The 15,264-nt window shown below is 38.2% G+C and overlaps 2 protein-coding genes across 4 annotated transcripts in view; both read left to right on the top strand.

Moving 5' to 3' along the window:
* Nucleotides 1-367: 367 nt before the first annotated feature.
* On the top strand, nucleotides 368-6,802 carry LOC103024292 (MAD2L1 binding protein). Its single transcript, XM_007238509.4, has 3 exons — nucleotides 368-744; nucleotides 1,662-1,945; nucleotides 2,838-6,802. Exons 1-3 carry the CDS (start codon nucleotides 378-380, stop codon nucleotides 3,366-3,368), a joined length of 1,182 nt encoding a protein of 393 aa, XP_007238571.3. The 5' UTR covers nucleotides 368-377; the 3' UTR covers nucleotides 3,369-6,802.
* A 554-nt stretch (nucleotides 6,803-7,356) lies between these two features.
* Nucleotides 7,357-15,264, top strand: part of macrod2 (mono-ADP ribosylhydrolase 2) — an 836,537-nt gene continuing 828,629 nt past the window's right edge. The window contains exons 1-2 of one of the 3 annotated variants that reach the window (XM_022685268.2): nucleotides 7,357-7,585; nucleotides 13,177-13,278. In XM_022685268.2, coding sequence (XP_022540989.2) covers nucleotides 7,549-7,585; nucleotides 13,177-13,278 — 139 coding nt within the window. In that variant the 5' untranslated portion in view covers nucleotides 7,357-7,548. The remainder of the gene's footprint in view (nucleotides 7,586-13,176; nucleotides 13,279-15,264) is intronic. The other 2 variants (XM_022685265.2, XM_022685267.2) reach the window with 2 other exon arrangements.

Genomic DNA, 15,264 nt, shown 5'->3' with positions numbered 1-15,264 from the left:
TATTTTTGTTTTTTATTTAGCTTTAAGGCATTCATGTTAAATGCGTGTCTTACTAACATTTGAACCGCCGCAAATAGGATCACTGTAGTAAGTAGATTCACATAAAATTGAGATTTTTATATATTTTGTAGAGTATTCCGGACTCGTCGACTCGTCACGTCAGGTGGGTGATCACGTGACATCGTGACCTTTTTTTATTTTAACGAAATACATATTTATATTTTTTTAAATAGGTTTGAATATATAAATAATGGTGTAATCAGTGTGTTTTGTTATACGGTGGTTATTTTTTTTAAAGGGTTAAATCTTAAAAAAAAATTCATTATGTGGTTTCCCATGATGCACCGCGTAAAGAAATTCAATTCAAAGCGGGAGGAATGGCGGAGGGCTGGAGGGAGGAGGGGACGTGCGGGGAGATCATGACTCCGGGTAAAAACGGAGAATTATGTGGAGACTGCGGAGATAGATTAGCTCCGGTTAACCGGAGTCCTGACCCGAACCAACCGGAGTCCTGTCCTGTGAGCGGGGAGCGCTGTTTGAGGGCGGTAGCTCCGGGCGGGTTAAGGCCGGGAGAGAGTGAGTGCTGCCCGGCTAGAGCCGGCGCGGTTACCGGCGATGTTACCGATATCGGAGGAAAGCAGAATTCGGTTAAAGATGGAATAAATATTAGACTGGAACCGGTAAACAGCGAGGACGGTATTACCGCAGATTCTTCACCAGCAGGAGAAGATCACCGGAAAACAAGTAAGTTGTATTGTTTTGTGTTAAAGCCTATCTGGATGGGATTAGTTTATTAGTTTCTCAGGGGGTTCTGGGGTCATTTTCTCTCTTTTTTTTTTATCCTCTGTAATTTTATTCCCTGTATGTGTTTTTCTTTAGACTGAGAAAATTACAGGCTGAATTATCTAGTGTTTTTCTCTGAACTCCGTGCTCCTCCGGTGATTTTAGTCCCGTCCGGACGCACATCTCTGAGATTCGTCTCCTCGCATTTTAATAAACTTGCTATTTGTCCACTGCCAGTCACTGTAATTACACTTTGGGCGCACGTTTCCACGGAGATCCACGTAAAAACGCAACAGCCAGTGGAAATGGAGGAGCTACTGAACACTGCGATGTCACGTGACCAAGAAAAAAGCCTTAAAACTCACTGCTCCTCCTCAGTGAGTTTTATCACTGAGTAGAAGTGTGAAATATTTGTATACACAGACGTCCGAAGATAGATAACTGCTCCTGTCAGAAACCTGTAAAGAACTATTTTATGTGGTAGTGACATTGTAAATGAAAATACTGACTTCATTCAGACTATGAAGGAACACATAGAACAATGTGTTAAATAATCCAAAATATTCTGTGAAGCTTTTAAGTGGGCTCTTATCCTAAGACAGTCAGTTTCATTATTAAAATAGTGTTTGCGGTGAATGCATTTGATGATACTTACAAAGTTCTTCAAATGTTTCAAGCTTCATTTTTTTCTTGAGTAGTTCTTGTTTCTCATAATCTGGATTAGAACATTACTCAAATATTCACTATTCACTGTATACCTGTAACTCTACCTCTTCACTACTTTACTTTAACTGATGCTCTCAAATACTTTATTAAGAGACAAGAAATTCAAGTAACTCTTGACAGCGTAACTCCAACAACTGTTCCATTCTGTTAAGGTTCAGCAGATACAGACCTGCCGCTCTCAGAGTCGGCCCCGAAGGAGGATGCTGAACGCAGTACGATGTCTGGCTGGCAGGCTGCCGGTGATGATGAGCAGATAGCGAGGAGAGCGCGAGATGAAGGGCAGGTGGACGTTGTGTTTCCTGGCACCGTGACGCAGGACGGCTGCTGTCGGTTCGTCTGCGAGCTCCTCAAGTGTGTCCTGTACCAGCGGCAGCAGCTGCCCATGACCTACGACCAGATGGTGTTCTTCCAGAAACAGCAGCACGCCTCCATACAGGTGAGGGACCGTCTGATCATTAGAACTTGGCTCAGGTACAGATGCACTGCTTTACACATATAATTGATTCTTTGCTTTCATAAAAGACAGGCTCATTATATTAGAGCAGGGGTTCTGAAACTTTTTCACTGTAAGACGCACTATTTACAGAAACATACTCCTGAGTTAAGGAGCTATTGTCACTTTTTAGAACGTTTTTAAAATTTAAAATGAGGAGCTGATAACATGCTGATAAAGAACCAATGACATAACTACACAAATTCAGTTTTTTCCCCTACATTCCCCACATCCCTGTACAGATAGCGTCAACCCTTATAAGGGTCCCTAATAAAAATAAGAAAAACTTACAACAAAATCTTAAAAAGAAGAAGACACAAACTTCTCAAAAGTCTAATTTATTTAATTTTTGCTCTTCTTTGTTATTTATTGTAGGAAATCATAAATCTGCATTTTATGCTGCATTTTACTCCTTATTACTACTTATTAATCATTATGACATAAAAATGCCCAGAAAGTTTTGGAAAAGTCATGGAAATTTGCATTTTAGTTTATCGATGAAGATAATCTACAGTATTTTGAGCTACAAACATATATATTAGCTTAGAGTTATTTCAGTAATTTAGCCCTACACAATGGAGCTCTCAGGATCTGACACACATTTTACTATTAAAGATTGTGTGTCTACATTTTACAGATTCATTTTAGGTCTACTTAAATCAATTCTGATTCGTTTTAGTTGATTTTAGATTTTTTTTAGCCATGAAAATATCATGGAAATGTATTGATTAAAAAGTGTATGAACCCTGAAATATTGCCTTTATTTTTATTAATACATTGGTTTTTTTTTTTTACTTCCTGTATGTATTTGCTATTTTATTTTTCTTCTATAAAGTCAGAGGAAGCAGCAGTGAAGAAACCTGTTAAAACATCTGGAGGCCTGAACTGGAATAAATGCCAGCGGACTCTGCAGGATCTGGACGACGTGTTGGGTAATCTGGAGGCTCTTTTCTCTCTCAGCCGGGTCCCGCGGGTGCTCTTCCTGCTGGGCGGCTCTGTGGTTCTGCCCACCGAGCTCTACGAGGTGAACATGGAGGCGCTGGTGTCGGGAGGCGGCGAGAGGACTCTGCGGACGTTGGCTTGTTTACGGCAGCTCTTCCGCGCTCTGTTTGTGGCCGATTTGCTCTCTGACGTGAAACCGGTTCGCCTCACCGGCACCACGGTCATGGCACTTGCCCACCGGGACTGTGGCGTGGCGTGGTTTAAGCCGAAGGTTACTTTTAGGATGCCAACCAAAGTGAAGAGGCGGCTGATTTCGTTATCATCTGACGTTTCAGTGAGTGGTGCAGCTAATCCACCCGCCAGAGAATGGGACGATTATATCTGGTTTCAAGCTCCAGTGACTGTTAAGGGTTTTTGTATATGACAGGGAACGGAAAGGACGTCCTAGAATAATATTAATGTTTAAGGTGCTAAAAAGGGTTCTTTAACATTATACCATAGGAAAAAAACTATTTTGGTTTTATTAAAAACATTCAAATGGATAGTCATTGGAAGAAAGCAACTATTTTTGTTAACGAGATGAGTATGAGCATGAAGACCATTTTTAGTGTTTACATTATGAAAAGGTTCTAAACCTAAATTTCTTGAATCTTGTTGTGTTGCGTGGAGTTTGTTGTATTTTTAAGTTCAGTTTAAGTATCTTTTTAACACTTGAAAGTCCAGACCAAAGTTTATGTGTTTATTACATTATGTACTGCACATTTATTCTGTTTAGTTTTTATTACACTCTGAAGTTTAGTGACCGAGTGCACTAAAGGACTTTACTATGTTCCGTCATCATCACCTACGTGAGAGGAGTTTTCCTATACTTGACGTTGATTGGTTTGTAGAAAGGTGTGTTGGACAGTGTTTTGTTTTGCTGAATTTTGCCTACCTGCCAGGGTTCAACAGATTACGGTGCTGGTGATTCTGTATCTACTGTAACTGTAGATTAACCCTTATTTATAAACACTAATTATAAGAATCCGAGGGGAATCTTATTCTCATTCTGCTGCGTCTGTACTCAACGGGAGAGAATTCAGTACAACACCTGAAAATTCAACAACATATTCGAACACATTCTACAAACCAATCAGTGCTGGCTACAGGGAAACTCCGCCCACAGAGGTGGTGATGGCAAGGCAATGTTAATGTGCTCAGTCACTAAACTACACTGTGAAACTAAACAAAAATAACTGTACACAATGTATAAAATGTAATAACCACATAAATCTTATTTCACTCTATGTAAGCTCTTTTGGTTACAGCAAATGTTGGTCCTTTAGTCTGGACTGTGCATTGTGGCCCCAGCTATTGTGGTTCAGATAAGGCAGGTATGAAAGCAGCCTTACAGAGGAATTAAAAGATTCTGTGTGGAACCTGTACTGGTTCTTGTGTAGCTTTGTGCCTTAATTTTTAGGAATACATGAATTAAAACTTATTACTAAGCAGCAGAAAGTTTAAGGCTTCAGGAACCTAAACAAAACCTTAAAACATCCATTCTCACTCAGGAAACTCCCATAGGGCCAGTATTACATTATACATTCAGGAACTTTTAACTTGTAATTAAACAATTAAACTTCACCTCAGTAAAAACATTGTAAAGTGAGCATCGATGTCAAGCTTATTTTTTTTATTTCATTGCATTTTATCATGAAATATTAATGAAAATGATGATACATTTGCAAAATGTCAGTCATCTCATTTTAAAAATGAAATTATGCGGCAGTCGTGTCTAAATTATTGCTCAGTGAATGTCCTCAAGCTTGATTTTTCTTTTTATTATGATTGGTTGTCTCTTATTCTTGGTGCCAAATATTATACTTTTATCTTTATCTTTGTTTTATTAAATTTCCTCAAACAAAAATGCTAAAACTTGTTGGAAGTGATATTTTTTAAGCATGTGAAAATACAATACACTGATATGGCACATGTCCCATGAAATAAATAAATAAATAGCAGCGTTGACCGAATCACTGATTATCAGTAAATTTTACATTTCATTTGTAAATCAAGAAGGCAGAGTCTGGAGGAAGAGTGGAGAGACACACAGTCCAAACTGCTCGAGGTCTAGTGTGAAGTTTCCACCAATCAGTGATGGTCTGGAGAGACATGTCATCTGCTTGTGCTTGTTATGGAGAGGGGGATTTCATTTTCCTTCAGGACTTGGCACACTGCCCACACTGCCAAAAGTACCAATTGGTCTTATATAATATTCTAATTTTCTGAGACACTAATGTGACTCTGTGTGTAATGCATATATATAATACATGGGTTTTACATTTTTAACTGAATTACTAAAATAAAGTTAATTTTCAATGATATTCTAATTTTCTGAGATGCATTAAAATGTTTTAGATAGTGAAGATGATTTACAGTATTCTGATAGTTGAAATGAGTCAGAGATTTGATTTGATTTGATTCGTTTAAAAGGACAGTTCAAAAGAGTCATTTTGCTTATTTGAATCACACCTACTCTTTTGTTTCACACAGTAATTCAGATCCGTGCTATTCTGCTCACTGACGGAGCTGATGCGAATCTGAGATTCGAAACATTTAAAGGGACAGTTCAAAAGAGTCGGTTCCCTCATTTGACTCACATTGCCTTGTACAGTGCTGTTCGATTCATATAGCGAGTCAGATGCCCACTTGGCTACATTTCTAAGGATTCTGTGAGTCGGTTCGTGTATTGGTGTAAAAGAGCATTTGGAAGGAATCGGTTCAGTAAGATTCATTCAGCAGCTGACCGTACCGAACGCGATGTGACAGGCCGGTTTTGAACGTGGTCCCAGCGGCGCGCGCTCCGCTCGTTCGCTCCTCCGCGAGGCTGCCGTTGCTAGCCAACCACTTCAACACGCTCTCGCCGCTGGACCCGCCCCTGCGCGACGGGGATTGGTTGTCGCGCCGAGCAGCGCGGTGGAGCGGACCAATGACGGCGCCGCTCGCCCGCCGCTCTCGGTTTGAGTCAGGGTAGGTTGTGCGGGAGGCTCCGCTGGTGTTCCGTCGATTTGTGCTAACCGTTGATATGTGCCACTTCTGAGATCAGCGCATGCGCGGACACATTTATTTTAACGTTTACCTGTGTTTTTCGTTATAATTCGCGATTTTAAATGAAATCAATTCTAAAATATATTCTATAAATTATTCTACTTACCATGATATGTATATGTGTGTGTGGTTATTTAGCTATTTCTGATTTTCTTATTTCAACAGTGAGCCACTATATTAACAATTACTGCAAACCAAAAAAAAAAAAAAAAAAAAACACAGATAAAAATGGGAGCAACATTATTATCCACTAGAAGTATTAGTAGCATGTTGGTCAAAATCGATTTTACGTGTCTTCTTTGTCAGCAGAGTAATAAATACAAAAATACTATTACAATACTTCAGGGTATTTTTGCATTAATTCACTAATGCAGCAAAATAAATATTATTTACGTAGTAATACATGGACCATATGGCCCTAAAACAATATGACAATATTTGAGGGTATTTATGCTATAACGATAGTCAAACGATAGTTATCGATATTATTGCATCCAATATGATATGCCACGACCATAATGAACCGTATTTTGTTGATGAGTAATTTATATCTGAATTTTCTATGTGTGGATGAGAGTAAAACATTAAAAAAATGTATGAATTTGCTGTTGAACACTTATAATCTGACTGCGTTTGTGTTGTGATTATGGGTGTTGATTAACTCGATGTTTCCTGCACTGTTTGTTTATTTTGTTTTCTTATTTTTTATTTACTTGCATTTGCGTAACATTCTTTTGCTTATAATAAAATAAAAATAAATACATTCAAAAATATGTTTGGGCTAATCAAATAATTATGAGCTTGTTATAGTATTGACATAATATTTGTTGTATTATTAATATAATCTGAACAGTATTTTGTTAATCTTATTCTTATCTTAATTCTTATTTTGTTCTTGTTCTTCATTTATTTTATTTATTTTATATTTTCCTTCGCTGTTTGTTTAAATTTGATTTAGTTTTATTGTTTAGGTACCTGTATTTATTTTGAAACCTTCTTGTGCGAATAAGAAAATAAGAAAAATATAATAATAATAATAATAATAATAATAATAATAATAATAATAATAATAATAATAATAATAACATGTCCACAACTAGGAGCTATATTTTGGGGCTAATCGAAAAATCCGAGTTTTCCACTCATAATTACGATCGTGGCAGCGGGCGTTCATGTGCGCTCGTGATCTCATCATATAAAAATACGATAATTCCATCATTACATTTTGTATAGGTTATACACTATGGTAACGCGTTTCGGCAGGGTGGCACAAATCGACGCAACACGTTACCCCCCCCTTCACCTCACACACTTATATACACACACGCACGCACACGCACGCACACACACTCACACACTCAGGCAGGCTCCTCAGGTGAGGCGTCGCGCTCACGAGCGGTTTCACTTTCTCTTGAGTGTTGGGGAACGCGCGCGCTGTGAGCCTGGGGTTGCCCAACGTCAAACCCGCCCACCTGAAGCCCCCGCAGCCCCCGCAGCTCCCGCAGCCCGGCGGCACCATGAGCAGGAAGAAGAAGGAGTGGAGGGCTGAGAAAGGTAAAGCATCCTCCTCTGCTGGACGCGCCGCACGCGCTCAGCTAGCTAGCCAGCCCCACTCTACTGCCAGTACCACCAGTACCCCCACCAGTATACCACCAGCACCAGCATCAGCACTGAGCCCCCCAGCCTGCGTGCGCGTGCGGGGGTCCGAGTCGGTGCGGTTAGCGGCGTGTTTACACCGTGGTAGCGAAGTTGCGAGAATGTTGACAGCTAGCTGCTGCTGTACTGCACTGCTTTCTCTTTTTCTCTTTCTCTCACCATGTCTTTTCTGTCTCTCTTTCTCTTTTTCTCTCCCTCTCTCTCTCTGTGTATCAGTGTACAAATCCAGGCTCTCTCACTCACATGTCTGAACCCCATACTGTCATCCCTCTCTCTGTTAGCCTGTGAATCCCTGCTTTAACCACTCTGCCACCGGCTCAGTGCTCCTTGTGTAAACAGCTGGTGGGTGAAGGAAGCCACTCTGAGACAGGGACAGATGTTTTGGTGGCTCGTGCTCATGCTCACAACTTTATTTCACTCTTCTGAGCAGTTCACAGGAGGCTATCACCATGGGCCGCTTCAAGGCATTTGGGGGTTCCAAGCAAAATGGACCACATTCACCCCATATTCATATTTGCCGACTGCAGGAATGTCGAACCTGGATGGCTGGCTGGCTACTGTCTGTCCCCCATGGAGGGGGATTTCTAACAGTACTGATGTTGAATTGAATTTAAAGGGGTGCTCACAAATTTGTTGGGGGCTCCTATAGGCAATTGATTGGTTTGCTTGCCTTGTTGCAATGGGGCTGGCAAATACTTAATTACCTTAACTACTTTAAGTAGATTTGAAGAGTAAAAAGCTTGAGTTGATGCTTCTTCAACTTATACAGAAGTATATTTGAACCATAGTATCTATACTTCTACCTACAGTAGAAGTACTGAGTACTGTTCCAGATGTCTGAAGATAGCATGGATCTTTCCTATAGATCATTAACTGGTAAACGGTTGGTAGCAGGTGTAGCAGGTGAGGCCAGGAGAGCATGTTTGGTCTGACAGGTTTGGGGAGGGGGAGGGGCTGTAGATGACAGGTAGATACAGCAGGTAAAAGACTAGAAAAGTAAGTAAGTATACAAACCATCCCTACTGTTGCATTTCATATCATGTATGTATACAAGTATTTATAAAAATAAATTTTAATAGATAATTAATGGTTTTAAAGGTTTAAAGTACTTATATGAGCAATATTTATTGAGCTACACGTGCATATGTAGTGTGTAACGCTTATGTAACACATGTGTAATGCTGCAATATGCCATGTAACATCTCAGCATGTTCAGCATGGAGTTGTAGAGGTTCCTGTAATTATGTCCTGTGATAATCCATCCTGTGCTGGTAGAATATTATCATGAAGCTCCTACAGATTTTACAGTAGGGGTTGCATAGCATCCCACACATTGTCTGTCAGGTATCTGCCTGGTAATGCAGTTGGCCATACCAACTGGAATACCGCCTGTGTTTACTAGGCATATTCTTGAAATGGTAATAATATGTGGATGAGCTTTGTCCTGCTGGAATAGCAGAGTCGGATTAGGAGATACCTGTTGGTATACCACTTCAGTTTCTGAATCAGTTTATCTGATTTTGCTATTTATAGGTTTAAAAATAACAGTTTTTTTTTAAATTCTATAAGCAACAGAGAGCATTTCTCCCAAATTCCAAGTAAAAATATCGTCATTTAGAGCATTTATTTGCAGAAAATGAGAAATGGCCGAAATAACAAAAAAGATGCAGAGCTTTCAGACCTTAAATAATGCAAAGAAAACAAGTTCATATTCATAAAGTTTTAAGAGTTCAGAAATCAATATTTGGTGGAATAACCCTGGTTGGTTTTTAATCAAAGTTTTCATGTATCTTGGCATCATGTTCTCCTCCACCAGTCTTACACACTGCTTTTGGATAACTTTATGCCTTTACTTCAGTTTGGTTTGATGGTTTGTGATCATCCATCTTCCTCTTGATTATATTCCAGAGGTTTTCAATTTGGTAAAATCAAAGAAACTCATCATTTTTAAGTGCTCTCTTATTTTTTAACAGAGCTGTATGTCAATATTTAAGGTTTATATTTAAGGTTTATATTTAAGTTCATATAATTTATACACTTATTATAGATATATAGAATACATAAAATATATTTTAATGCTATTGAGAAATAAGATCAAACTTACCAGAAACAATACAATTATTAAAAGTTTAGACTGGTATGGGCAATATGTATTGATCTACACATACGGAAGTAGTGTGTAATGCATTTGTAATGCATGTGAAATGCATGTGTAACGTGTGTGTAATAATAATAATAATAAGAATTTGACTATTTAAAACTTTAAAATGATTCTGACCTATACAGCTCTGGAAAAAAAATAAGAGAGCACTTAAAAATGATTAATTTCTTTGATTTGACCTAATTGAAAACCTCTGGAATATAATCAAGAGGAAGATGGATGATCACAAGCCATCAAACCACCAAACCAGGAGTAAAGCAGCATAAAGTTATCCAAAAGCAGTGTGTAAGACTGGTGGAGGAGAACATGATGCCAAGATGCATGAAAAAAAACTGTGCACCAGGAGTAAAGCAGCATAAAGTTATCCAAAAGCAGTGTGTAAGACTGGTGGAGGAGAACATGATGCCAAGATGCATGAAAAAAAACTGTGATTAAAAACCAGCAGGGTTATTCCACCAAATATTGATTTTTGAACTCAAAACTTAAAACTTTATGAATATGAATCTTTAGTTTTCTTTGCATTATTTGAGGTCTGAAAGCTCTGCATCTTTTTTGTTATTTCAGCCATTTCATTTTTTAATTTTCTGCAAATAAATGCTTTAATTGACAATATTTTTATTTGGAATTTGGGAGAAATGTTGCTCTCTTAATTTCTTCCAGAGCTATATAGAGTACTTATATTGCATAACATGAATATAGACTCCTCAGACTTTCCTCAGAAACTATTCTCCTGATTGGTCGAGAGTTTCACAGCAAAATTGAAAGGCACTGTGATTGGGAGGGTTATATCATTGCTGTATTTTAGCAGTCTGGGAATCAGTGCTGAAAGGGCAGTACTGCTGTAATGATTAACACATTATCTGTTGTGATTTCTTTGTAAGTCGTCCTGTAGGACAAAGTCAATATGTGTGGATATGTGAGCACAGCGTTGATGTTATATATCCTTCTTACCTATAATATTAAATATTAGTGTAAATATACAGTATTTATGTGTAGAAGAATCTTATAATATGATGTTAAACACCCCTACAGTGGATCATACCATTCTTTGTTAGTTTTATATCTGGTCTTCTGGCTTTACTTATGTTATTGGCCTTTATTAAGCCTTTATTAAGGTATTACAAGCCACGGCGCTATGTGTAAATATTAGATTAAATGATTTTACCATTCCACCTTAAATGATGCTGGGGCGAAACACACACACACAAGCTACAGGCTAAAGATTTGTAGATGTTTTTCAGGTGCTTTGAACGACCAAATATTATAATAAAAGGCATCAGGGTGTTTTGCTATCAATACTGTATATTCATTATAAAACAGGGTGTCTGGTAGGTCCCAGGATCTTTTTCTGACTATAAAACTTTTGCTGGTTTTCTGAGAAACCATGGTGGTGCTGCTTATGGTGCTGAAACAAGAGCTACTTCTAACATGCTGGGAATCCCAGTCAAAAGTTTCTACAGTCCAGAGAGAAACATGGACCAGGTTACATTTCTCATCCAATTTTATGTTTGAAAATTGTATATTTATCTACTGTAGAAAGTCCCAAATAGCAAGTATCATTTTAAAAAATATGAAATAGCTGAGAAAAAATATCAAAAATGCACACAATGCAAAAAAGTCCGGACCTCAGGAGGTTAAGGTGGAAGGGAAAAAGGTTAACGATAAACTAAAAGCTTTATATTCTTGTGTCTCTAGTAGTGAAGAATCAGTCGCTCGTATGAGTAGTTCTACAGTTCTGCAGTAAATCAATACCCTTGAATAACCTTGAAAGTAAAATTCAAGTTTGTTTGTTTGCATGTAGAATATGAATTTAATTTCCAAGCCAAGAAAACTGCTGATATATTTCGATTTTTGGCTGAACTATACCTTTAATATAGTCAGATACAGTTCTAAATTTTGCATGGTAACAACTAATAGCATTGTGTGTGTGTGTGTTTTTGGATTTCCTGTACACCTTGATGCCCCCCCAACAATTATCACTATATAATTTACACCCTTTAACCACATAACGAACCACATATGGAATTTGGGCTTATTTCCTGGTGAGGCGTACTGTACATTCTGTTCTGTTTTTACCTGTAACTCATTCAGGTGTGCAGTCATGGCAGGATCTATGTGGGCGTTGAACGTTGATGTATGCAAATTCTTCCTGATCAACATGAAGCGAAAGGCCCATGTAGTGAACGTTTTAATTAAGTCATGTGTAAACTGTTGTTTAAACATAACTAAAGTGATTAATCTAGATTGGATGTGCGATAATGCTGTTAGATATGCCAATATCAATGTTAAACAAGATAAAAATTGTCTCATAAAAATCTTTTTAAACTCATTTAGCTTAGCCTGCACTATTTTTTCTCATGATAAGAAGTAGTTTGGTCTGAACATTCACTGTGGACCTCTACCTCACTCTACCTCAAACTCCTTCTGCTTTCCTCTTAAGGTCACTTTGCCTCATAATTTTGCCTCACTTTACCAGGCTGTACCTCACTTTACCTTAGTCTTCCTCAATCAACCCAACTCCACCTTGCTCTACCTCACTTTGCCTCAATGCCTTAGTCTACACCAATCTGCCTTCTTCTGCCCTCCTTCTATCTCACTTTGCCTTACTCTACATAATTTTGCCTCACTTTACCTGGCTGTAGCTCACTCTGCCTCACTCTAACTCCCTCTGCCTCCCTCTACCTCACTCTTCCACTTTCATTCACTTTCCACTCACTCTACCTTGCTCTGCCTTAATGTACTGCCTTCTTCTGCCTCCCTTTACCTCACTCTACCTTGCTCTACCTCTTTTTGCCTCACTCTACCTCACTTTGTCTCACTCTATCTCACTTTGTCTCACTCTATCTCACTTTGTCTCACTCTACCTCACTTTGTCTCACTCTACCTCACTTTGTCTCACTCTACCTCACTTTGTCTCACTCTACCTCACTTTGTCTCACTCTATCTCACTTTGTCTCACTCTATCTCACTTTGTCTTACTCTACCTCATTCTACTTTGCTGTACATCACTCTACCTAACTAATCATGTGAGTGCAGTCTGCAGTGTAAAAAGCTCTTTCTTTGCACTTCCCTGCAACATGGGAAATGCAGTCTGAATTTGCTGTTATTTACGGTGCTATTCTTTATGCTTTTTAAAAATGTTTAATATGAATAAAACTTGTATCACAATAGTAATAACAACATGATTAATCGTACAACTTAATCTGCATATTTACAGATGATTATAACATTCCTGAAGCAATGACAAGTGTTTGCAAAATCTTCCTTGTGCTATCTTAGTCTGTGCGCTGAACGTCTGTATACGTATATCATTTTTTTTCCTCTGCAGAGCGCTTGCTCAGTCTCGGGAAGGAAGACAGACGTAAAGAGTGCAGCAACTACCTGGCTCTGGAGAAGATACCCACCTGGAGACATCATGGAAGCAGTTCAGGTAAACCCAGCAGCCCAGAGTTCAGTCGCTCTCTTTCAGAACACAGAGAACCTCAGAGTTCAGATCATGTTAGAACAGATCCTGCTCGTCCTCCATCAGCTGGTGTTTCTGCTGAGGGAGTCTGATCACTGCAGACTGATACCGAGAGAACAGGCAGTTTTTTTCAGTGTGTTTAAGTCAGAATGCTGTGTTAGCTCTGAAACACTAGAAAACATTTCAGGCATTTTAGCATTTCAGCAAAAACTAGCTGCTTTCTGGAGGATCAGGGTTATATAGTTATACACTTGTTATAAAGCTGAAGGTTCATCCTAACTTCAGATAATGAGCTGTGCATAATAGAAATACTTTCCAGCACTATTTGTATACAATGGAATGAAAAAGTTTGGGCACCCTTGATCATTTTCATGATTTTCTTTTATAAATCATTGTTTTGATCAGCAATTTCAGTTAAATATATCATATAGCAGACGAACACAGTGATATTTGAGAATTGAAAAGAAGTTTATAGTATTTACAGAAAGTATTTGCATTTTATGTGATATTATTACATTGCTTTAACTTATAAATTAATAAATAAAAAAAGAAAGGTAATACTTTAAGGAAATGTTATTATCCACAGACATTTCACTCTGGCACTTGGATGCAGATTGTAATTTTAGCCTGTAGATTTTAGTTTACAGGTCTTTAAACATACAGTAGTTTTGTTAATATATTATTTCAGGAAAAAATCTAAAAACAAAAAACAAATCAGACAGTGTTTCTTACATTTACTCGATTGCATACAGTACAAACTATATAGCTGCACTATACTGCAAAAAATCAAAAGTGTAAATGTCAGTGCAATTGTATATTCACATTGTGAAATTTTGTGCTTGCAACCTTAATTTTAACCAAAGCAGCACATTTTTTAACTTTTTAAAAGTCACATAAATACCTGATTTGCATGAATTTACAAATTCTCAATTAATCTTTGAGCTGAGGCGTTTTGTAAGCTGGGAATATGAAACAGGGCTTGTTTGGGCTTGGAAGAAGATGCTCCTGCTAATGCCCACCACATGGCTCTGCCTGATGTCCCAGGCCTGCTCCTCAATCCCACTGCAGAGAACTTATGAATATGAATATTAATAATAATAAAATATATGAATAGAGTACTTGTGGATGCCCACGTGTATCTATAGTGTATCTAATGTTATACTTATGTAATTGGTTATTGGTGTGGACTGGTTCCTGAGTGATGGACGCTGGTATGTTCTGCTGATGGTTTGAGGGTCTGCTCAGTCATGCATTGTACTGGTGAGCCGACCCATATGCACGGTATTTGGTGCCAGTGCTCTATTGTTTGCCCAGATTTGAGTCTCCGCTTTGTGCCCGTGGTTGCTGTGGTTTGTTCTGAGTGGTTGCAGAAATGATCAGATTGTGGAATTAGGGAGTGATACTCTAAATGTGATATTTTATTTAAAAATGTGAATAAATGTACAGAATATTTACTTTTACTGCAGCTTTTAGTCCAGTTATTCGACTGAGACCTGTTCACACATGATCCTGCAGGATTCTGCACTGGTGCCAGACCTGACAGGAGGAGTGTATCTGCAGGGCATCAGTGCCACATTCAGGCTTTAACCCTCAGATTTTAATGTGATATCATATCATATCATATGATATATCATTCTGATGGCATTACATTTTTTTCAGCGCTTAACACTTTTTAAGTGCAGAGTCTTTTGATCTGACTCTGTAGTTTTGGTCTTCTGCAGTAATCAGATTACCAGGTGTGTGTAAACACACATTTCTCAGTGACCACTGAGAAATAAAACACCTTTATTAAAATCGTAAAGTAAACCGTGTTCAAACTCACGTGAAACACATCAATCAGTGCTGATTTCTGTATTTCTATACGTTTTCTATACTTTTTACATAAACTTAGACTAAAAGGCTAACTTACTTAACTTACTTATTCTTAAAGCAAAAATATCTATACAATTCTAA

The sequence above is a fragment of the Astyanax mexicanus genome, chromosome 7 (assembly GCF_023375975.1).
Source record: "Astyanax mexicanus isolate ESR-SI-001 chromosome 7, AstMex3_surface, whole genome shotgun sequence".
In the NCBI taxonomy this organism is placed as follows: Eukaryota; Metazoa; Chordata; class Actinopteri; order Characiformes; family Acestrorhamphidae; genus Astyanax; species Astyanax mexicanus.
The sequence above is the reverse complement of the archived record's forward strand: the minus strand, read 5'-3'. Positions and strand labels throughout refer to the sequence as shown.